Source organism: Enhydra lutris, unplaced genomic scaffold (assembly GCF_002288905.1).
Source record: "Enhydra lutris kenyoni isolate GAN:26980312 unplaced genomic scaffold, ASM228890v2 scaffoldscaffold133, whole genome shotgun sequence".
NCBI classification, from domain to species: domain Eukaryota; kingdom Metazoa; phylum Chordata; class Mammalia; order Carnivora; family Mustelidae; genus Enhydra; species Enhydra lutris.
The window spans coordinates 33,140-58,969 of record NW_019154217.1 but is presented as its reverse complement, the minus strand read 5'-3'; the positions used below and the strand labels follow the sequence as shown (position 1 = coordinate 58,969).

Below are 25,830 nucleotides of genomic sequence, written 5' to 3'. Positions count from 1 at the left end.
GTGGTCCTCATCATATGCCTCATCGTGGCAAGAAATTGTGTGTCTTTTCTGCGTAACTTGCTTTTAGCCTAAAGATGTCAGAAGACAGGAAAATAACTAAGGACCAGGGTGAGGAGATCTGTGACTCTGGCATCAACAAGGGATTGGTCTGTTCAAATTGTGCAATTCAAGCATCTCATGTCTGGTCTAATGGCCTCTGTCAACTAGAGAAAAGGTTGACATTGATCATAATTTCCCAAGAAGGCTATTGGGGAGAATTTTTAATAATCCCAGAGGTTTGGACTGTAATAGACTATAAAATACAGCTAATCGTCACTTAATCTCATTGACTATGAACACTGGAAAGAGCATTAAATGTTATCACATGAACAACCAGAGAAGCAAAGTGCCACAGTGCCACTTTCAGGAATGATTCTTTTTTAAGTATCCGTTTTTACTTTAGCCAAGGTATTTCTGCTCGCTACAGAGACAACCCACACCCAAGCAGTGGATCCAGTACCAAGCGGCAGGCAGCCTGGGCCGGCAGCGGAGAGCCAATGGGACGTAGCTCTCCCCAAACTCTGCTCTTGGTGATGTCAACTTGGCAGCTTAAAATTGTAATGATGGGAGCATTAACACCATGGAAATCAGCAAATATTACAGATTTGTCCCTGACCCCCTCCCCTCTCCAGAGCCTCTTGTTAAGTAGGTACCAGCACATCACAGGGTGAAGAATACCTTACTCATTAGAGGCCAAACACAGCAAAGGCCAAACGCAATCACACCTTTGCTTACATTTCAGCAAGTTCTCTCCTAACTCCTGCTGATCAGGGGTGCCCTACATGTGGAACTTTCTGCACAGAACAAGAATATTTACTTTATTTAATAAATATTCACTGAATACGGATCATTGCAGTTAGCTGGGGGCAAGGATATGAGAATATGTGACCAGTAAAGACAGGATCCCTCCTGTCCTGAGCAGAGTCCACTGAACTGAGGGTACCCGAGGAAGGAAAACCGGGGTTTGATGGACAACTGTCCAAGGGGTCAGAAATATTTATTAGACCTGTGCAGAAGAAAGGCTGCCCTTGAAACAGAAAATCAGGGACCTTTATAAAACCATCTTTCAGGAAGCCCAGTCTGACTTGAAATCTGATTCCAACTGCTGCTTTAATATGATTCCCAATGTTTTCAGTCGCTAAAAACTTAAACACCCTGATATACTGAGGCTATTCCTAGAAGCCTCACTGCCACAAACCCACCTTTTTAAGTTTCTTTATTGTCACCTGTAGATCCCCTACTTCTGTTTCATACTGACGTCTGAGGTCACTGAGGGCTTCTTCAGCCTTACGTTTTTCCTTTAAAAAAAAGAAAAAAAGATTTTACTGATTTAAATAGGTTTTTCAAAACCCCACTGAGCGAGAAACGTATTGTGTCAAACTAAGGCTGATCCCAAGTCTCCCACACAGGGAGGGCAAGAAGGGATGGCGGAAGTAAACCAAATGACTCTCAAGGTACAGCTCTTTTGGAACTGAAACCTGTGCAAGTGAAAGCCGACATGCACACATCACCTGGAGAGACGCCCTTAAGACTATTACTCATGTTGTGACAGGAGGCCAGGGAGCATCTATTAACTAATTTAATTAATTACTGCTGTTGTTAATTAAAAGATACAGCAAGAGCCAAGGGCCCAAGTGCTTGCCTGTACCCTATCATGGCATCAGGGCCCAGGAAGGTCCAGTGGGTATATCCTTCTTCCAAGAGCTTACACCTTACTTGAATTCAAATCACATCACCTGCAAATTTCTATGCTAAGTGCTTCTGCATGGGCTGTCTTCTCAGATGTATCCTGCCTGGATCAGAGAATGCCAAGGGGCACACCAGGAGGTCAAGGGCTGCAGCTCCCAGGAGCCCAGACATCTTCAAATTTCCCTTTCCTCTTCACAAAGCATGGAACTATGTTCTAAATTATGTTTAGAACTCAAATAAATTTTTATGTTAATAGCCAGTGAAACTGAGTGTTCAGAAATGCACTGATAGCCTCCTATATGCCAACAGTCCCAAGCACAGAGGGACAGAGCAGGAGCAATGAAGACCAACAGGCATCCTGGTGGGAGAAGACAGGAAGCAATGATGATCTTAGGAAGCAATACAAGAAGAAGCTAACAGTGAGATGTGACAGGAAGTGAGTTGGGAGGTAAGGTAAGGCCTCTCTGCAAGGGAGACATGACCCCATGTCTCAACACCTGCTGGAGTTACACAGTCTTACATCCCACTTACTGGCTGTCTAGCTGAGAAAACTTACTTGAAGCCTCCATTTCCTTACTGGATTAATGCGAGGATTATATTAAATTATCCAAGTAAATTAAATAATCCATATAAATTAAATAATCCATGTAAATGAAATATTCTATGCTTAGGAGGAAATGTCTGGAGAAGATCAACATCTTCACCCATGGTAACCTTGTTTTAAGCGAGTCTCTTGAGTTTATTCAGCTTTACAGGTGAGGAAGCAAGTGCTGCCCCCTCACAGGAGGATGAAGACATGAAACCTCCCAATGAGCATCTACCTCGGACAGCCTTCCTGGCATCTTGGCAAGTCTTCTCGCTAAAACCAGCGCCATGATGCTAAACATAACAACGTTTATGGTGTAAAAATATTTGGTTCAGAGCTTAATAAAGGAAATCACCACTATGTAGCTCTTTCCATTCCCAACCTGTCTGTCACAGGCAGATGCCAAGAGATCGGATGGGGGGTCGTTATAGTAACTTAGGTAGAAATGGTGGTGCTTCAGACCAACTCATCACAAACTTCCAGGAAACTGAAAGGGAGGGAAGCCTTCCCAACTCATTCTGTAAGACCAGCACTGGCCTGAAACAAAAATCAAACACATTAAGAGAAACCCACAAGCCAATATCTTTTATGAATATGGATGCAAAAATAATAAATAAAATTTAGCAAAATGAATTAACCAAGATATAAAAATGAAAATACATCATAACTAAGTGGGGTTTATCCCCAGACTGCAAGTGTGTTTTAATACTTGAAAATCAATGTAATTACCACATTGATGGTCGAAAAAAGAGAAAAGCCATGATCATTTCTATAGTTAGAGAAAAAGCATTTGATGAAATCCAACATTCCATTCCTAATTAGAACAACAACTCTTAGCCAACCAGGAACACGCTCAAAATTCAATAAAGGGCATCTATGAACAACATGCCACCAACATCATACTTCTTGTTAAGAGAGAGATTGTAGATAAGGATGTCTGCTCTCACTTCCCTTGTTCTAACCAGTGCAATAAGGAGAGAAAAATGAAGTGATCATTCACGTCAGAAAGAGAGACATAAAGCTGTCTTTATTCATAGATTACATACCATTTACCTAGAAAGTCTGATGGAATCTACCCAAAAAGCTGAGTGTGAGCAATGTAAACAAATATGATAGGGTATAAGATCTGTATGTAAAAATCAAGTGTATTTCTATGTATTCACAATGGGAAAGCAGAAATTGAAATTTTTAACAACATTGTTTAGAGTAGCATTAAAATATCAAATACTTAGGAATGAATCTGAGGAAAGACTTACAAGATCTGAAGGCTGTACACTACAAAACAATGCAAAGAAAATTTAATGAAGACATAAATAAATGGAGAAAACAACCAGTTTATGGATCAAATTACTCATTATTGTTAAGATGCCAATTCTCCCCATATTGATCTATAAATGTAATGAAATCAAATCAACCCCCAGAAGGTTTGGGTTTTGTTTTTTTGTTTTTAAGAAACTGACAAGCTGATACTATGGAAATTAAGGGATATAAAATAGCCAAGACAACTTTGAAAAAGAACAAAGTTGAAGAACTAATATTACTTGATTTCGAGACTTATTATAAAGCAATAGTCACCCAAGCAATGTAATACTGGCATAAAGCAATCAATGGAACACACCAGAGAGCCCAGAAATAAAACCACACAAAAACAGTAAACCAACGTGGGACAAAGTGCAAAGGCAATTCAATGGAGAACAAACAGTCTCCAACAAATGGTGCTGGAACAACTGGATATCCACCTGCAAAAAAATATGAATTTTGACCCATATCTTGCAAAATTGATCCTAAATGTAAAATCTACAACAAACAAAACCTACAGAAGAAAACAGCAGAATAATCTTTGTGACCTTGTGTTAGGCAAAGATTTCTTAGACGCCAAAAGCATGATCCATTAAAGAGAAATTGACAAATCGGACTTCATCAAAATGAAAAATTTCTACTCTTCAAAATACACTGTTAGGAGAATGAAACGACATGTCACCATGTGGGAGAGAATTTTAAAATCAGAATATATAAAGAGCTCTCAAAACTCCGTAACAGGGGTGCGTGGGTGGTGCAGTCAGTTAAGTGTCTGACTCTTGGTTTTGGGTCAGATCGGATCTCGAGGTCCTGGAGTCGGACTCTGTGCAGAGTCGATTTGAGATTCTCTCTCCCTCTGCCCCTCTTGCTCGTGCTCTCTCTCTCTAATAAATAAATCAGTCTAAAAGAAAACTGTATTAAAAAAATAATAAAACCCTGCATAATAAGAAAACCACCTAATTTTCAAAGTGAACAAAAGATTTTAACAGACATTTCATGGATGAAGATACACAGTGGTTGCCTGGCAAGGAGGGCAGAGGAGGGAGGAAGGGAAGCATGACAAAGGGGCCTGAGGAAACTTAGATGGTAGGCGGATACACCCATTATCTTGACTGTTGGTGGTGGATTCCTGAAGTATGGATACACCCAGTGTTATCGTGTTCTGTACTGTAAATATGCAGCTCTTTGTGTGTCAGTTCTACTTCAAGAAAGCCATTACAGTCTAAAATACTTACCTGGAGCAATGGACTAACACTGTAGGGGCAAAAAGAGTCAAGGTCAGGAAGAGGTGAATATGGCCAGAGGACTACAAGGGAGCAACAAGGAGACGGGGAGACTGTCTCTAAGCTTGGCTGAGTTTGGGAAAATGGAAAGGAGAGGCAACGTAAGCAGATGGAGAGAAGGAAGAGTGATGATCACGCCGGACCAGAGCTGTGCGATGCAGAACCACAGGGAGCCGAGCTGAGCCAAACATGAAGTTACAGGGTGTGGGGGCCCTGGTAAGGGCTCCAACACCAACCACAAGTCTGCTGGTTAAGAAGCAGTGAGACTGATGGCAGAAGAGCATGTGTGCTTGTAAGTGTTCGATGAAGGAATGAGCACACAGATTAGCTGCACGGAGAGGGAAAAAAGGCAGAAAAAAATATATGATTTTCCTGTTTCTAGACTACAACAAATGGAGTGCTAACAGAAGAATGGGGTCTCCACTGCACTAAAGTGGGCCCACGGACTCTGAGCCACTGACTCTGCTGAACATGACATCCCAACAGTTACTCAACTTGCCAGTAAGAGATAAGACAACAAAGAGACCCAAAGTCATATATGGGGTACAGCAGACCAAGGCAAAGAATCTGGAAGGACACAAAGTACGAAGAGCCACGGAAAAGAGCAGGCCGGCCACAGCCAGGATGCAGTCAGCACGCCTCAGGCCCGGTGCTAGGCACTCACACGTACATCATCAGGCTGGGCCTCCGTGAAGCAGGCTGGTGCATTACCCCATTCTAAAAATGGCACCACCAAGGTCAGATGTCTGGTTATTTTCCCAGGGCCACCTGCCTGGGCAAAGGCAGAGCCAGGAAGCACATTAAGGCCAATCAGATGCCAATACTTAGGCCCTTCTCACTCCATCCTGCTGCCTCTTGGAGGTAACAGGACAAATGAATAGAGAATGTTCAACCCAGTATTAGCCTTACAGGTAAGTCTATTTTCCATTTCCAGGAAACATGCATCACCCAGCTGTAGTTTATATGGAAAAAAGACAAACATTGTTTCTATGGAAATCAGTGATGGTAAGCAAGTTTCAACTGTAGAGTTCAGTCAGTGATGAATAAAAGTACTTTTTATTATAAAACACAGAAGTTCGCAGAGAGAATTTTAATTTTCCTGCAATCTAGATTTAAAGTTGGCAGTGGGCATGGTCAGGGAGACTGTGGCATAAAAGCTGAGCCACCCTTCTCTACCCCAGGGGGGCTCTGCCCTCTTCCTCGGGCCTCCACTCTCACAGCACCTCCACAGAGAGGCCCCTGACCCGCCGACCTCTTCTCCCCATCGTTGCTGACCACACTTGCTCTTTACTCGTAGCTACTGAAATTATCTACATTATATGATTATTTATTATCTCTCTCTCCCCTCGCTCTCCCCCCAAAACCACTACCAAAAATAGCCCTCATGGAAAAAACCCTGCCCAGTGCCCGGTCTGTAAAAGGCGATCCATCAGAATTCGTGGAAAGAAAGGGCCAATCCCACAAACTCACATCTTTACGCGTCTTGTGTTCTGCTGCCTGAATCCTCTGATCCATTTCCTCTTCCAACTCACTCAGCTGCATGGCTGCCTTGTCCTGGGCTCTGAAATTCAAGAGGGTGCACACCTTTTCACTGCAACATGCAGAGACCACTTCAGCCTCCTCTATTTCAACCCCTATGTTATAGATGAGGAGAAACACACTATTTTAAAGAATATGCCCTGTTCTTCCACATCATAAAACAGGATTGGCACTTTGACCACTTGGGTGTAAAATAACATTAAAACTAGATATTTAGTAAACGGTATAAATTAGACAAAATAGTGTTAACCTAGATAGTGGCAGAGAACAGCTAAAGATATCAAATCACTGGGAAGCTCTCGCTAAATTCTGAAAATCCTTTTTGCTCCCACGACTGAGTGACAATACTGGACCAGGAAAAAAAAAAAAAAAAAAAAAAGAACCCCACGGCAAACAGATATTTGGTTAGAATTCTGAAATTCTTTATAGAAAACACACAATGTTATATGCTACGGTGAGAAGGGGATAAAAGGAATCTCAACAATTATTTCTTTTTTTTTTTTTTTTTTAATTTATTTGACAGAGAGATCACAAGCAGGCAGAGAGGCAGGCAGAGAGAGAGGAGGAAGCAGGCTCCCCGAGAGAGCAGAGAGCCCGATGCGGGGCTCGATCCCAGGACCCTGAGATCATGACCTGAGCCGAAGGCAGTGGCTTAACCCACTGAGCCACCCAAGCGCCCCTCAACAATTATTTCTAATCAGCTTCCTAAAGTTCTAGAATAAAAATAGTCTTTACATTGTAGAAAAATTCTGTTTCCTTTACTAATCCCCAAATCACCTCTCTACAGATGAAGAGCACACTGATTTGTCAAAAAGTTAGAAATGGGAACATGTCATTGAAGAGAGTTGTGGCATAGTTTTCCTGAGCAACTGGCTACTATGGAGACATCTGTCACTCTACAATGGTCAAGGCTGCAGATTAAACCCTAAAAAAATGGATTTTTTAATTCTCTTTCTCTGATGTATGTCCGATTATCTAAGTTTCTCATTCATAAGTCTTGCCTATTAAACTAGATGACAAGAGCCGTCACGGGATTTAGAGGGTCAATGACATGACATTGATAAAAAGTAGACAACAGAACCTAACATGGGGCGCCTGGGTGGCTCAGTGGGTTAAAGCCTCTGCCTTCAGCTCAGGTCATGATCCCAGGGTCCTGGGATCGAGCCCCACATTGGGCTCTCTGCTCAGCGGGGAGCCTGCTTCCCTTCCTCTCTTTCTGTCTGCCTCTCTGCCTACTTGTGATCTCTGCCAAATAAATAAATAAAACCTTAAAAAATATTAAAAAAAAAAAAAAAGAACCTCACAGAAGATCTCCTGTCTTCCAGTTTGATGGCTCTGGGACACCATTTTTCCTGCTTTCCACTTGCTGGCTCCCTTGTTAACACGGTCTTTGCGTACATTACTTTAATTTCTATATAAAGTTCCAAGTGAGTCCTGAGGGGTGGGGAGAAGGCCCCAAAATAAAATTCTGAGTGACTTACTGCTATTTTCCCCTTGTGTCTTCTTCATTCTTACCTCATAGCCCGCCTGAAGAGATGTTAACCTCATTTGGAAAGTTAGCTATTTCTGGTTCGTTTATAAATACCTGCTATAGGACATCTAAGAACTACATATCTCCACAGAAAGTTTGTTTAGTTTGCTCAACTCTGGGACTATAAAACAGCCAAGTCCCACATCCCTCCTCCCCCTATTACCGTTTTTCCAACCACTCCTTCTCGATATCCAGGACTACTCCTGAATGTGTTCTTTCTGCCTTCCTCACTTCTGAGCAACATTTTTTTTTTTTTATAAGTCAGGTATAAGTTTATAATGACACTGTGTTTGCCCCAGCAATTCCTAGCTCATAGTGAAATGTCTGATGTGAATTCCTAGCTCATAGTGAAACGTCTGGTGTGATGAAGACTGTCCACTCTATCCTGGTCCTGGGCTCCCATCAGGACACTGCCCATCCTTCAGGTCCATGTGCAGAGTGAAAAGATAGAGACCTTCCCCCATCCACAACTCCAGGTGAGGGTGATGGTCCTCAGCTAAGAACCTAAGAAAACTTCACAGTCATCATGGAAGCACCTCAGTGAGGTCTCTGGTAGTTGGGACAGAGCCTGACTTTGGCTCCCATTCCAACAGCTGAGCAGCAGGAAGGAGACAAGCAGGAATACAGCTCAGCACAGCTAAGACATTCCCTCCGCAGAGGGACAGCAGCCTGGCTGGTGATGAGAACATGAAGAAGGACATTCTTTTTTCCCTTGTGGTTTTATATGATACTACCCTTAAAGGTCACATACAAATCCATGTGTGTGTGTGCACATGCTTGTTAATGGAAGTTTAACAGATATTCTTGGACACTCTAAAAACTCAATAAGTGGGTCTGTGAATCACCCCTAGTTTACAGAATTTGGAGTTCATAGGACCGCCCTACTCTCCTACTGAAAACCCCTAGAAGACAAATTTGAGAGAAAATTTCAGAGTCAGGAACTGAAATCTCGCATGACTCCAGAACTATAAAAAGTCCTATGTAGCATCAATGTTTGAAAACACTCCTATATTTTAATTCCCTTCACTTAAACTCCAAAAAGTTAACTAGATAGCTTGATCATCATGTTTCGGAAGGAAAGAATAAAAAGACCGAGGCATACCCTCTCCTGCTCCCTTGCAGGTGGGGTGCATCCTATCAAAGGGGCCTTTACAAGTTCTGGGCAGAAGCCAGCAGGACACACGTCACACTCAGAGACACTGGTGAAATGGCCACCACCAGAAGCCACTATGGGGCAGAACAGCCGGGAATTAAAACAAACAAAATGCTCTCTTTCCCACTGAAGCCAGAGGACTGCAGTCCTTCTGGGGAACAAAGAGGCTGACGTTTGGACTGTAACACATGTAATCCCTTCCTCTGCCCTGGGCTGCTGTTCAGACCAGTAAGATATCCTATGTAAACCAGCTACGGCTTACACAAGCCATAGGACAGTATGGGCTTACAGCTTTCTGTCTTCCAGTTCAGGTTGGGTGAGGAGGGCCAGAGACAGGAAGAATCCCACCACTGATCACCCACCATGTGGTCAGCCTGGGGCGTGGGGCACCACCCGGGACATCATCTCCTGGGCCTCCACACCCTGAGAATGTGGACGTTTACAGTCTCGTTCTGCAGATGCAGGAACCTGCCCAAAGTCACACACCGTCCCATGACCAGGCCAGGCTTCAAGGGCTGTCCTGTCTGCCTCTCCAGATGAGACATTTCCGGTAGGCTTCAAGAGGATGGATATACAGTAACAAAACTGTCAGAACTGTTCTGGATGGAATCATTGCTCTTGAAAAGTTTATAGGATAGGATCACAGTAACCTACTGATGGACTGCTGGCAGTCCTTACAGCGTCCTGCCCGACTCAGCCTTTGTGCTGGCCCAGCTTAGGAAGCTCCAGATGCCCGAGGTTCGGGAAGTCCACCCACATCAAAATGGGATCGTGCAATTCAGTCCACGGGCCTCCTGGACACAGAGCCAGTTAAAGGACCTCCCCATACCACTCAGAAAGGAAGGGCTTTGGGGCACCTGGGTGGATCAGTCAGTTAAGCTTCTAACTTTGCATTTTGATGCAGCTCATGATCTCAGGGTCATCAACTCGAGCCCTGTGTTGGACTCCACGTCCACATATGAGCCTGCTTAAGATTCTCTCTCCCTCTACCCCTCTGCCACACCCCCACTCACATTCTATCTCTCTCTCTATTAAAAAAAAAAAGAAGAAGAAGAGGGGTGCCTCGGTGGCTCACTTGGTTAAGCATCTGCCTTCAGCTCAGGTCAGGATCCCAAGGTCCTGGGGTTGAGCCCCATGTCAGGCTCCCTGCTCAGCGGGAAGCCTGCTTCTCCTTCTCCCACTCCTTCTTGTGTTCCCTCTCTTGCTGTTTCTCTCTGTCAAACAAGTAAATAAATCTTTAACAAAAAAGAAGAAGAAGACGAAGAAGAGGAAGAAAGACAGGAAGGAATTCAATACCTCTTCACTGCAATGGCCAGGTTTTCCATTTCTGTGCTCTGCAGTTTGATCTCACGGATAAAGTTCCTTATAACATGCTCGTATGACTGAATTAGTCTTGGCTCCACAAGGTTGATGTTTAGATACAAGGTACTAACTTGCTCTTTTCTGCCAAACAAAAACAAAAACAAAAAAAAAAATTAAAATTAAACAAAGTAAAAAATAAAAAGGCAAATTTTCAGAATACTTTCAAGAATGAGACACATAAGAACCAAAAAAATCAACAATAACAGAAGGACCAGAAAGGAAAGAAGAGCAGGCAGGCAGTGATGCTGTGGCACTACCCTCCGTACTATTTTTTTTTTTTTAAGAATTTATTTATTTATCTGACAGAGAGAGAGATCACAAGCAGGCAGAGAGGCAGACAGAGTGAGAGGGGGAAGCAGGCTCCTCGCTGAGCAAAGAGCCAGAGGCGGGGCTGGATCCCAGGACCCTGAGATCATGACCTGAGCTGAAGGCAGAGGCTTAACCCACTGAGCAACCCAGGCGCCCTCTCCGTACTTTTAAAATGGAACAGCAAGTTTATTATTTTCTAGATGTATTGAGGTATGACTGATAAAAACTGTACATATTAAGGTTTCTTGGTCATGATTTAGTGTTAGAAGACATAGACTGGTGAGGGAAGAGAAATGCATAGAGAGGGATTGACAGGAAGGGGCATTTTTTGTTATTACCGCAGGTAATTTTTTTTAAAGATTTTGTTTATTTATTTGACATACAGAGACACAGTGAGAGGGGGGAAAGGAGCAGGGGGGTGGGAGGGGGAGAAGCAGGCTTCCCCTTGAGCAGAGAGCCCGATGCAGTGCCCGATCCCAGGACCCTGGAATCACCACCTGAGCCGAAGGCAGACGCTTAACGACTGAGGCATCCTGCCCTTGCAGGTATTTTTTTTTTTTAACAGAAAGGTAAATAGGGGCATCTGACTGGCTCAGCTGGTACAGCATGTGACTCTTGGTCTCAAGATCATAAGTTCAAGCCCCACACTGGGCATGGAGCCCACTTGAATGAATGTATGAATGAATGAATAAATCAATAAGTAGAATAGAAACAGAACTTGAAAAAAAGAAAGGTAATAAGAAGTACAGGAAAAAAAGGTAACCGTTAAACTGATGAATAACATGTTCCACTAATCCCTGATAAGACATATTTCAGCCTTTATGATCATAAGAGTGAATGTACCTGTTATTTTATAGTCAGTAAAAAATTACTTCATATAAATTCACATGTATTTATATGTGACAATCCTAGCTGTCATTATTAACTTTTATTAAAAGACACATATTCCAGAGTCGTTTCAAAAGAAAAACTGGGCAGCTCAGCTGCTGGAGGACAAAGGAGTGAGTCAGTGGGGCTAGCAGTGCTCCTGATTCAAGTTCGGTGGCTGATACCCTAAGGGTACAGAGAGAAGAGTCTGTGAAGACACAGGAAGGTGGGCCATCAAAAAGCTAAGGAGACAGGCCTCATCAAGAACAAACCCCACAGGCACCTTGATCTGAGACGTCTAACCTCCAGAACCGTATGAAAATAAATTTCAGCTGTTTAAGCCACCAGTCTGGTATTTGTTACTAGAAACTCCCAGGCAACCACAGCAAATAACAAAAGGTCCAAGGTCCCAGAGTGACTTAGTGGCAGAGCTGGAATTCCACCCCCCGTCTGAAGCTGAAGACCACATGATTCGCCAGAACGTTATTCTGCTTCCCAATTGTGTTAAAGCATCTGAGCCGTGGCAGAAGAAATGGGATCCAAAATTAATTCACAGAACTACAAAACCCTGAAAAATGTGAGGTATATATTAACCTAGACGCTTTGTTAAGCATGGCCTCAAGGTGTGTCCGTGAGCTATAAACTCCCCCCAGGTTTACGCTTATAAATAAACTTCTCCATCTGTGCAGAGGCCAATTATGATCGAAAAGAACTGCTCAAGTGAAATATTATTAATAAAGCTGCAGGATTAAGTCACTTCATTTGATATAAGATGCAGGAAGCGGCCATCATCCTTCCCATCAGAGCTGAATACAAACATTAGTTGCAATAGTGAGCTGTATTTACTGGAGTAGTAAACAAAACAAAACAAAAATACTCTTGGACTGTCCCATGCAATTTCAATGCATAATAGGATCATTAACTTCTTGCCTTTTGTCAGTTACTGATCACCAGCAAGATACAAAACATAAAAACTTTCTCCTTAATAGGAACCTGCCTGTCAGAGATGGCTATTAAGATACTGTCACCTACTACAGACAAAGTTTGGTGTTGTAAGAAAGAGTTGCACTAAATTCTTCGAATCTGTTGCAAGGGATCATCTCTACATCACCATGTGGCCTCAGTTCTTTGTACCCCTACAGATAATTTCCTCTTATCTTTTGCACACTATTTTGCTTCTGATTTTGTTTTGATGACTTTTGATGTCAAATGTTCAGCTGACTCCAGCAACTTTCCAGAACTATATAGTTTGCATTTCAGGACATTAAACCTACTCTGATTACTTCCCTAAAAACAAAACAAAACAAAATAACAACAACAACAAAAAAACCCCAAAAAAGATACTGTCACCTAGAGTCCTTGCTTCTCAACTAATAGCACAACAAAATGTTCACAAGTACAGGTCACCAGATTTCAGGACTTTCTGCAAGTTTCAAAAATAAGAAAGAAACACAATAATTTATAAAACTTTAGCTGGTCTTGACATTATAGAGTTTCAGAAATGGTATTATGAAAAATATCTGCCAGCTATTTCAGCAGAAATATGTGATATGGTTACAGAAAATATGTGGTATGGTTAATAATTGTGCTATAGACTACATGAATACTCATCTATCCTGCTTCCTATTAGAGGGCACACTTCCCAGAACCCCAGGCAGGTAGAAGAGGGTCATGTGACTAGTTCTGGTAAATGGAACAGGAAGAGAAATGGTATGTTGGCCACTTCCACACTTGTTCCCTAAAATCTTTCATTAGATTCTGAGCTTCTATTCATTCATATTCTCCCTCTTTCTCTCTCTCTCAGCATCTCTCCCTCCATCCCCCTTCCCTCTCCTTCTCTACCTCCCTCCATCTCTCTTCCTCACCCCCACAGCTGAAGTGAAGAATTCCAATATGGCGAGGCCATGGGAGAAAATGTGATTGGCTTCCTGAATCACCACACTGAGCTTAACTGCTCTGCAGGGCTGTCTGACCACCTCAATCTGAATGACATACAAGAAAGAAATGTTTGTATTTTGTAAAGCCACAAGGACTTGGGACTTCTTTGTTACAGTCAGTTTGAACTTATAAGTTGGCATAATAGTTTCCTATTTTGTTTTGGGGGGTTTTTTATTATCCTCTTCCAGATTAAATTACTTCCTCATCTTTTTCCTTGATAGCTTCTTAACTACATAAAAGCTTCTATGACCAGGGTAAATCTTTAGCACCACCATCCACTCTCTCTCAGGGAACAAAAGGCTACTCAGAAGCATCCTATACTGAGGCAGACACTTATTAGGTCCCTTACATATGTAGTCCAGGCAGTGATCCAGAAGTTACATCACTAGTCACTAAATCCTCACGGCAACCCTACAAAGAAGTTATCACCAGCATCCTGTTTACCAAAGAGGAAACTGAGGCAGAGACAGCTAAGTACTATCCTGGTAGCAGAGTCAGGATTCCAACTCACCCCATCTGGCTCCAGAATCCAGCTTCCCAGGGAAGAAATAGCTCTTTGTGCTGAAACTAAATGCTGAAGTAGTCTTAAGGGGCTCCAAGGGCATGTCTCCACTTAAGAAAATTTAACATAACAAGATTTTTTAAAAATTGCTTTGGAGGAGGCTATGCATTATTGCTGCAAGGACCGTCCACATTACAAAGGGTCTCCTTTAAAGGATGATGGCATGATGAGGATTAAAATGAGGTAATCTTATAAAATTCGGTTTACCTAAAGCTATTTGGTTGGAAAACACTATTGTAGACAATAAGGCCCCCTCCCACCCTCCCCAGCCCCCATATATCTGTGTATTTCATTTGGTCTGTTTCCGTGAAACTAGAGAACCATGTGGATTATGCCAAGAGACAGCCAACAAAACACACTTGGCTATTCTGACATCTGATGGAGAAAACAAAACAAAAATTTTAAAAAACCACCTTACTGTAGCAAAAGATGATACCTGGTCCCTCTCTGTGAATTTAAAATGCTATGCCTTGCCCAAGCAGCTAAACACATGCGGGTCCTTCCGCTCAACAGACTTGGTGCCAAGACAATCTTTGTTCTGCTCCTAAGGCCTCCCCCGGTGTCCTTGCTCCCCACGTCAAAAGTTAAGCAAGCAGAGAATGCACAATGCCAAACACACAGCTCTGTTTCCTTCTGGCCTGACCCCAGGTGGCACATATGAGAACTGAGAATTGTGCCTTGTGGTGACAAGAACCAAAACACTTTTGATTCATTGAGTCTGGGGCCTCATTTCATGCAGTTACATTTGGTTACAAATACCACCCAGAGCGGCTTACAGGTGCATTTGACAAACACAAGGTAAAAATTAAGGGTCAAGCCATAGGTTTTAATTAATCAAGACAACACACATTCTCTACCCTTCTGTACCAAGAATGTCTCTAATACTAAAAATAATCTAATTTATGTCTGAAGGAAGAGAGTGAATGAAAAGCAGAGAAAGACATCAGAGAAAGACATCAGAGAAATACAGATCAGAGAAAAACACACCCTGAATTACCAATTAGATTTAGATGTTTAAAACCAATTAGATTTATGGGACGCCTGGGTGGCTCAGTTGGTTAAGCAGCTGCCTTCGGCTCAGGTCATGATCCCAGCATCCTGGGATCGAGTCCCACATCGGGCTCCTTGCTCATCAGGGAGCCTGCTTCTCCCTCTGCCTCTGCCTGCCATTCTGTCTGCCTGTGCTTGCTCTCTCTCCCTCTCTCTCTCTGACAAATAAATAAATAAAATCTTTAAAAAAAAAAAACAATTAGATTTAGATGTTTAAAACCTACACAGCCATCAGAAAAAAAGAAAGAAATCTTTCCATTTGCAACAACGTGGATGGGACTAGAGGGTATTGTGCTAAGCGAAATAAGTCAATCAGAGAAAGACAATTATCATATGATCTCACACCTATGTGGAATTTAAGAAACAAAACAGGGTCTTAGAGGAAGAAAAAATAAAAGACAAAACCAGAGAGGGAGAAAAACCATAAGAGACTCTTAATCATAGAAAACAAACTGAGGGTTGCTGGAGGGGAGGGGACGGAGGGCTAGGGTAACAGGGTGATGGACATTAAGGAGGACATGTGATGTAATGAGCACTGGGTGTTATATAAGACTGATGAATCACAGGCCTGTACCTCTGAAACAATAATACATTATGTGTTAATTAACTGCATTTAAATAAAAAAAATTAAATTAAAAAAACCTGACCCTTGCATCTCAATTGACAAATTACAAGATGATTTGTTAAAAAAAAAAAAAAAAAGGACAGTAAGACAGTGGGGGTGGGTAATTACTGATGAACATTTCACAACTTAGACTTTTACAATGGTCCGGGGAAAATAAGCATTTTAAGTCACAAATATTCCCACTGAGGCTGAAAAGGCTATTACATGAACTTGGAAGAAAAAGAGGTCCACTTAGGATGTGTACAAATTATAAAAGGGTGACATATTTTCACAGGATTGACACTTACTATACACAGATATATCTACATTGATATGTATACACCAGAGTAGTGTACTGAGAATTCCTGGACACCTCAGCTCTACAGACACCTCTGGGCAATAGTCAAGCACAGATAACGCGACTGCATACTAAGGAACATGGTGACCCAGTAAGATCATTAGGAAAACTGTCTTTTAGATCCCGAGTCTCACTGCATTAAGCATTAAAATAGGGGGCTAACATAGTCATTCAAGCATAAGTCAAGTAGATCTAAAACTCAAGACAGTTTTGTATGAACAAAAGCTAACAGTATAAAGCACCAATATCTGCATCATCCTACACCAGCGTCTGGCATAAGAAAACTGACATTATGACCCCACCATCTGAGTGCAGGATATTAAAACATCCATGCCACCTAAGGCATGGGTGCTAGATCCTGGAAGTAAAATGCTAAGAAACAGACTGGGTTCTTTTCCCCATTAGACCCACCATGAAGATTAAGTACAAGATATTCTGGCAGTATAGACAGGGGAATATGACCAGCACTTGGGGGATAGCCTGAGAGATGAGTAGTTGTCAATTAGGCAGCCAGTGGAAAAGGAGTGAGGGGGTGGTGGCCAATCCCAGGCACCAATAAGCACAAGCTGAAGGGGCAGGATGTGTGTGTGTGGAGGGGGGTGAGGCGCAGGTAAGGCAGCTGCTCCTGTAACCAGAAGAAGCTGGTGGGGCTGGACAGCCAGGAGCAGGGGAGGCAGCAACAGGATCAGACGTAGACGTGGGGTGAGAAGTCAGCAGGAGCCAGAAGGCACAGCAAAGACATACAAGGAGACAGTTATTGAGAGGGTGGGAGGCCACTGTTAGTGTTACATGGAAGCAATGACTTGATCAAGTCTGCATCTTAACTACTCCCATCTTTATAAACTTTTGGCTGAAGCAGAAAAATAAGCACAGGATTTTGCAACAAGTCTGTGGGGGATAAAACTAAATCTAAACCCAGTGTCATTGAATCCAGAAATGTACAACTTCAGAAGTTTTCATGAACTTCGACTTTTCTTTGTTACAGAATATGTAAAATTATAGCCAATTGAATCTGATCATACAAACAGATCACCTGAACAGAATAGAGAGTCCATAAAGAGACCCGCCTGAATACAGTCAACAGATATTTGACAAAGGAGCAAAGATAGTCTTTTCAACAAATGGTGCTAGAACAACTGGGCTTCCTCTTGAAAAAGAACAAATATAGACACAAACATTAAATCATTCACCAAAATGAAGTCAAAATGGATCATAGACCTAAATATAAAATGCAAAACTATAAAACTTCTAGAAGATAAGGAGAAAACCTAGATGACCATGGGTATGGTGACAACTTCTTAGATACAACATCAAAAGCATAATCCATGAGAAAAAGAATTGATAAGCTAGATTTCACTAAAATTAAAAACTGCTCTTTGAAAGACAATGGCAAGAAAATGAGAGGATAAGCCACAGACTGGAGGAAACATCTGTAAAAGACACAACTGTCATCTAAAATATACCCCCCCAAAATCCTTAAAACTCAACAATAACAAACAACCTGATTAAAAAAAATAGGTCAAATACCTTAATGGACACTTCAACAAAGAAGATATACAGATGACAAGCATATGAAAAAATGCTCCACATTATATGGCATCAGGGAAATGAAAATTACACAATGAGATAGCACCACATACCATTATAATGGCCAAATTCCAGAACATGACAACATCAAATGCTGGTGAGGAAGTGGAGCAACAGGAACTCTCATTCATTGCTGTCAGGAATGCAAAATGGTAGTCACTTGGGAGGACAGCATGACAATTTCTTAAGAGACCAAACTCACTCTTAACCACACAGTCCAGCAATCCAAAGTTTATCCAACTTCGGTGTTTATCCACAGGAGTTGAAAACATGTCAGCACAAAAACTTGCATATGAACAGGTACAGCCACTTTGGTCATAACTGCCCAAACTGAGCAGCAACCAAGATGTTCTTCAGTGGGGTGAGTGGGTAATCTATGGTACATCCAGATGAGGAAATATTAACACACTTGAAAAATGAGCTACCAAGCCATGAAAAGATATAGAGGAATTTTAAGTGCATATTACTATGCAAAAGAAACCAATCTGTAAAGATTACATACTACATAATTCCAACTCTATGACATTCTGGAAAATGCAAAACTTAGGGACAGTAAGAGATCAGTGGTTGCCAGGGATTGGAGGGGAGGGAATAGGATGAACAGATGAAACACAGAGGAATTTTAGGGCAATGAAAATACTCTGTAAGATAATATGATAATGGGTATGTATCACTGTACCTTTGCCTAAACCCATATAATGTACATGAGTGAACCCTAATGTAAAATAAGGAATTTGGTAAGTTATAATGTGTAAATGTAGGTTTATCAATTGTAACAAATATATCATTCTGATAAGGGTTTGCTGACGATGGGGGAGGCTGTGAAGGTGTGGGGGCACGGGGTATATGGGAAATCTCTGAACCTTCCTCTTAATTCTTCTACAAACCTAAAACTACTCTAAAAATAAATCTTTTTCTTCTTCTTTTTTTTAATCTGACAGTTTATTTCTCTTTTGGGGTAAGTAAAATGGGTAAATTCCTACTCAGGTGACACCAGCTGATCTTTCTAGATGCCCTGAACCAACCGTACTGTCATTTGTCAGTAAGTGGAAAGGCTTATCCTTTTACTCCCACACAAGTTAGATAAAAGTTACTGACTTCAAAACATACTTTTATTACATAGTACACATACTTTCAGAATAAACCCCAACTAACTGGAAAATAAATGCCAACAACTAAATCTAGCTCTGCCCCTAGAACAGGGCGGGAGTAGCTCTCTTTGTGAAGTTCATGTCTTTCCTTTCAGACACGGTGTGCTGTGTGTGCCTCTCTGCCCACCATCAGCCTGACGCCAGCCGCCTCTAACTGGAAGTGATTCTGGTCTGTGGTCTCACAAAAGCTCTCACTTGTCATTAACTCAGTCACAAAGCGATTACCTGACTCTCCCTTCTAGAGAAAATAATGGTCTCTTCAGCTTGGTTCCACCATCCCACAGAGAGACAAGCCAGTCCAGCAGCCCGGGCCTTCCTTGGCTCTGCTCTGCTGCTACTCAGAAGATGGTCCAGCCCAGGTGTTCAACCACCAGTGCCGCACCCAGGCCCCCTGCCCAAATACATCTCCCACAGGTAAAATTCTTTCGGGATTCCCAGGCCTTGAGACGTATTTTACTTCCCGAAGTACTTAGATGGGTAGCATTCCTGCCAAGATTTTAAAATGGAAACTCCCTGGGAGATGATTCAAAGTCTAGAAACGTTTCAAATTGCAAATTGCTTCCTATTTGAAATCACTGACATTTAGTTACTGGGAGTTTGCCAGTGGAGGGAGGAAGACAGAAACAGCAAGAGGGGTTTGTGCTAGAGGTTTGTTGGGGGCACACTGCGCACTGCTGAGGGCTGCTTCAGTCATGACTGAATAATGCCTGGGGGAAGTGTAATGACCTGGCTGGATCAAATGCTTCCTCCTCACATCCTGGCTTTGCGAACCAGGGCAAAACACTTAGCCTCCTGTGCTTCATTCAGTTTCCTCAGACATAAAGTGAGGAAAGTGATGGAAGCTTCCACATAACGTAATTCACCCAGACCGAAGCACACACAATCCAGGCACACTGTAGGGAACTGATAAATGTTGGCCATCATCACGATCTGTTAATGCTCTTGACTCCTCTGCCCTAATGAATTAGAAAGAAGTAGGTATTTATCTCCTTTGTATCTCTGGGCTGTGTTTTGGGGAAAGAGCCAAAAGGGAGAAAGCAGCATGGTGTGGAAACTTCATGGACAAATATGTTGTCTTTTGGGAGCCAGTGCAGGGAAAACTGAGAAATGAAAATTGGGTCATGGCTGAGGTCAGTCCTCGAAGCTCACAGTCCAAGGGTGTGATAGCATGATTTATGAGACATATACATTTGGTCATTCAGATGACCCAAAATGCATTTCTTAGACATATATGGTCTTCATCCACAATTCCTAGAAACTTTCAAAGCCATAAGGGTGAAACGGGACTCTTTTTATTAATTAAGGTGATTTTTAGACCACCCCCCCTCCCCAAAGAGGTGGATAGTTGCCAGGAGGACCAACAGTGTGATTAAAGGTCGAAACTTTCAGTCCCCTACTCCACACCCTGACCTTCAGGGAGGGGAGAGGGGCTGGAGGTTGAATCAGCCAATGGCCAACAACTTAGCTTATCATGACTACATAATAAACCCTCCATATAAAATCCAAGAGAATATCTTTTTGATCCTTTTGGGAGAGCTTCCATAGTTGGGAAACCAGAACACTTCATGTGCTGCTGAGCCAGGCCCCAGACTCCATGAGGACAGAAACTCCTCTGGTCAGGACCTCATTCTGTGTATCTTTTCATACGGCTTTTCATACGTAAGGTCCATACTCGGCCTTACCCTTTAATAAAGTGGTAAATGTAAGTAGATGTCCCCCTGAGTTCTGTGAGCCTCTTAGTTGGAACCTCCAGTCAGTCGGAAGCACACATAACAGCCTGAGGCTTGTGACTGGTGTCTGAACTGGGAGATGGGGCAGTGTTGTAGGACCTATGGAATCTGATGCTCTCTCCAAGTAGATAGAATTGAGCTAAATTCTTGAACACCTTGCTGGTGTCCAAGGACTGCTTTTTTTTTTGGGGGGGGGGGGGTCACACCCACCCATATTGGAATTGGGTCCAAGTAGTCCAAAAGAAGGGGTCAGTAAAAGTTTTCGGTAAAGCACCAGTCAGAAAATATTTACAATTTCTGTCGCAAATATTCAACATTGCCATTGTAGCATGAAAACAAACACAGACAACACACAAAATGAATAAGGTTAACTGTGCTCCAATCAAACATTATTTACACAAACAGGCCAAGGGCCCAAGGGGCCCTCCTTGGATCCCTGTTATAGTCTGTTAACATAAGGAAGGCCCTGAGCACAGTAACGAGGATGGAGCAGTGCAGGCCTAGCCTTCTATATACAGGGAAACAGGGCTTTGGTCACATCCTGCCCCTACGTGCACATCAATTTATATTTATATATGGACACCACACTGTCAGTGTGCTCTGCATGTGTACACACACGTGAGAATATGTACCTCTTTACTTAAGATTACTGACAATGCACATTCATTCTCCCGGTATTTCTCTTCTATCAGTTTACCTGGAGTCAAGTTAAATGTAGGCACAATCTAGTAATGTTAGTGCAAGTTGGTATATTTACACAGAAAATTTCTGGTTTTGTAAGAAATATAGGAGTTGGGAAGAAAAGAGTGCCACATCAGTTCCTGTACAAAATTTTTCTTTAGATGACATCTGTCTCCTTCCTGGGTTTACCCAGGACAATCTCATGCGGTTGTCCTGTATTTTGTCCACTTTGACTAAAAGAAAGGAAAATTCTGGATAAATGCTCATGAAAAATCTACATTTAGAGTAGGTAACTGTTAACTGTTATTGAACTCCGTACTAATTATGCATTAAAGTTATTAACAGCTGCATTACAATAAGCCAAGGGAAGCTGGTAGATTTGCACCTTTTACCTCTAGCTTTTACCCAGGAGCGTGTGACACACCCTTGCGGTGGCGAAACTTCTTATGAACACGTGGCTAAATGGGAAGACAACCAGTGATAAACCCATCTCTCCTTTCCTGACCCTTTTCAGATATAGCATAACAAGGCTTTTCCTTTCAGGAGCCAGGAATAGAATACTCACTGATAAAACAAATTAGACTTGGATAAGAGAAGCTGGAGACCGGTAAGTCCGCAGGTCTCAGAGGGTGCGGGAGAAAACCTGGGGACGGCTGCCCTGCTGGCCGCCTGGGTGACCAGTCCATTGGGCTACCCCCTGCCAGGCGGCTGTTAGGCCAAATCAGTGGGAAATAAGGAAATCAGAGGCACAAAATACAGAAAACAGAAGTCGGACTGTCCTCCCACACAGCAATAGGAAGTATCTGGAATGCTCTTGCTACTGGAATTTAACCAGGTTAGTACAATTTAAACGTACGTAACTAGTTATTTTGTTGAATGATAATGCTTTACTATTTTGCAATAAACCCTTCTGGCAACCATGAGCTCAAGGAACAACAAAGGTGCATGCTTAATAAAAAAGTTAAGAACCAAATTTCCTTTCTATGAGAATGATGGTGATAAATGTGTAACTTGCTCAAAATGTTTGTCAGCGGTCACTGCCGAGGGGAGCCCAAGGACACATGACACCTGAATGGAATGTGGTGTCCTGAACAGGGGGAAAACTGAGGAAATATTAATAAACTATGGACTTAAATTAATACTAATGTACCAATATCAGTTCACTGATTGTGACAAGTGTATAGCACCAATATAAGATGCAAATCATGGGGGAAAGTAGGTACATGTAATAGGGGAACTCTGTAATGTCTTCACAATTTTTCTGTAAATCTAAAAATATTCCAAACAAAAGAATTTTTTTTTTAAGTTTGTCAACATTTAGCCTCCACCATGGTGGACCAGAACGATACCATTAACCGCACAAAAACCAGAAGACAACAAATTTCCTGAAAAAGCATCAGCATCTATCTTTTAGGAAAACCGTTCAGAGTCTACGAGGTCACTCATGCATCGGCAGAATGAGAGCATGTAAAGTAGGACCTTTCCCTTCAATCAAAAGACGATGCTTCTGTACTGGCTCTGTGCATTTTCACTTCCAAGTTTCCTTGTACAAACACACATGGTGAAGTGACAGATGCTTATGTGCCTCCATTAGCCAAAAAAGAACTTTGCAGAGGTAAATGAAGCCAGTTTGTTATCATTCTGATCAATGCCTCAAAAAGAAAATCAGTTGAGTTAATTCCAATAATGGTTTCATTTCTTTTTTTCCATCCACTTCATGGCATCACAGTAAAGCTTTAAGAAATTCATTCTGCGGAACAGAAAACTTCCGAACTTATTACAAATGTACTATAAATTTCGTGAAATATAAAAGTGAAGCACTGTGGTTAAAAATTATCATAATTTTTACTAAATTAAGCCATCTATGAAGTAGAAATACATGTGGAAATGGTGCTGGTGCATTTGATGGCATCCAGACAGGCTTTGATATTCTACCAACTGAAAGAGAAGCTGTTGCTATCAGAATTTCAAATATATTCACACATATAATTACAGCATCTAAACATTTTTGTGGTGATTACTTTTTCTCTGTGGCTTATCACATTCAGGTTTTGGAAACATTTGAACCTTTGAAGAACTACTTAGCAAATCGTCCTATGTTTGTTGTAAACCTGCCCCCTAAGTTGGCATTCCATTTTGTTCAAAATCTGTTGGAAAACTTTTATCAAATTTATAAAAATTGTCTTCAGCTTTTGAAGCTGTTAGCAGATTGGAATTAACTGAAAAATAAGCCTGAAAACAGGAAGGCACTGATGAACTAAACAGATGAAGAGAGAGCTCAAATGTTGCACAAATTCAATCCCCAAATTCCATAATTATGATTTGGAATATCTCAACCTCCTATTTTTATTTGATTACATTTATGCTCTGAACCAAAATGAAATGAAATTGAAAAGGCCTACAATTTGAAGCATCTCAATATGGGAAAACATTCCTAAGAGTCATAAATGGAAACAACCTTATCCTACAAGTCTTATCTTGCAAAACTTAAGAAATCTGTCAAAGTGTTTGTCAAAGAAAGCTCTTCAAAGGGAGGCAGAAGACACAGAGCTTGTGACCATCAAGGGCAGAAATATTCATTCACATACGTAAGTATCAACACTTCTCTATACCAAAACGAAGCTAAGAATATCCTCCATTTATCAGAATTTGCTCTAAGCTTACTGCAGAGTTTTCTCTATGACTGTATGTCAGCACTTGGGCAGGGAATGTTTTCTCCATTAAAAACATGATGACCTGCAGAGAAGAGTCAATTGCTCAATGTCAATAATTTCAAATTTAATAATCAAAATCTTCTAAAGAACATTACAAGCAATTTGATGGGGCAGAAAAAGCATAAAGACCACAATGAAAAAAAAAGACATATTCTTCAGGAAAGTACAAGATAAGAAACTGATTAAAGTACTTAAGTATTTTCCAAAAGTAACTATTCCACTTACAAAATTTTTTTAATCTTCACATAACTGGTCGCAACATTTTCTTTGCCTTAATGTATATAAAATGTGTATGCATTTTAGAAATAACTTTTTAAAACTTTTTTGATAAAACTATGTCAGAGGATCACATGTAAAATAAAAACATAATTTATCAGACAATAAAACAATATTCTAATAAAGTTACATAATTTTAAGTATATTAATTCCCCTCATTTTATTTGCAAGAAAATTCTGGGTTGGGGGATCAATTCTATAACCACTCTACTTCCTCTATAATTTCCTTTAACCTCCTCATATTCTAAGCACTCTTAGGTGCTCTCTGTCCCCCAATAATCTGCACAGTGCCCAACACATAATACATAAATTTTCAACAAAGGAGACATTGTTCTGATCAAATATGTCATGGGAAACACCTTCACCCCCTCCTGGATGAATTACAGTTCAATACTGGTCTCTAATCAAAATCAACAGCGTTTTGTATTTCCTGTCCAGAAACCAAACCTTACACATCAGTCAAGGCTCTCCCCAAAACTGCCTCCTCCATGAAGCCTGCCCTGACTATTCCAACCAGAAGAAATCTTCGCCTTCAGATCTCCTGCCACACCGAATCTGAAGCTCTGTGTACTGAGTGTTCTGCGGATGCTTGCCTTCCCAGTTACCTATCAGCCTCCATATCCCTTGAGCACTAGAGATCTGACCCGACAGGATCCTGTATAAATGAAGAAGGACGGAGCCTGGGGAAGGAGGGCTCAGTGGGAGCCGAAGCAGAGAGGGTGGAGCTCTATGCTGGATCTGAGGCTGGCCAAGGAAGACCGTCGTGAGGACGAAGCAGATGAACTTTGTTGGTCAGGGTCGGGGACAAGACTAACTGTGGGAAATCTGACAGCCAAGCTGAGAGGGGCCAATCCCCTTCTCAACACTGAGAAAGCAGGGCATTCCAGAAAGCACATCTGAACTCTACCGGCCAGAGTGTTCACTGAGGTTGCTGAAATCGGAACTCCAGCTGAATGGTTGAACTAATGTTGTGAATCCTGAATATATTTCCTCAATAATAAAGAAGGATGCATTTGTAACAGAGGAATATGTACATTTAAGTTTCTAAACATTATGATACGCATGTGAGTCCTCAAAGCACAAATTAAATTGCAGGATTTTACGTAGGTCAACACAAATTTAAAATATTGTGTTGTGTTATGCAGACAACCCACAACCAGCCTCTATAAAAGATAAGGATTTGCCTATCTTTTTAAAAAATCTCCAAAAGACTACCTAATATTGCACAGAATCATGAGTACCACTAAAGAGCACATTTTTCTCTACTAAAATTAGTATATTCTGGGATATAAGTGCAACCTACCTCTTCGCTCTGCAGCAAACCTATTTTTTTGAATTTGTATATAATAGGGATTGAAAAAACCTACTACTAATTATTGATTGGCTGGCATTTAATGCTAAATTATTATAGATATCATGGAAAGATAACTGTTTGGTGCCTAAGCTATAGTCACATTTTCTTCAACAGCTGAATCTTGACCTTACGCTGGAGATACTATTGTAGATCATACCAGCCTGCTCT

The 25,830-nt window shown here is 41.6% G+C and overlaps 1 protein-coding gene across 1 annotated transcript in view; it reads right to left on the bottom strand.

Moving 5' to 3' along the window:
- LOC111139982 (RAS and EF-hand domain containing) overlaps positions 1-25,830 on the bottom strand; it is a 68,470-nt gene that overhangs the window by 29,073 nt on the left and 13,567 nt on the right. The window contains 3 exon segments of the mRNA XM_022492374.1: positions 1,242-1,337; positions 6,367-6,457; positions 10,416-10,562. Of these exon segments, the coding sequence (XP_022348082.1) occupies positions 1,242-1,337; positions 6,367-6,457; positions 10,416-10,562 (334 nt within the window).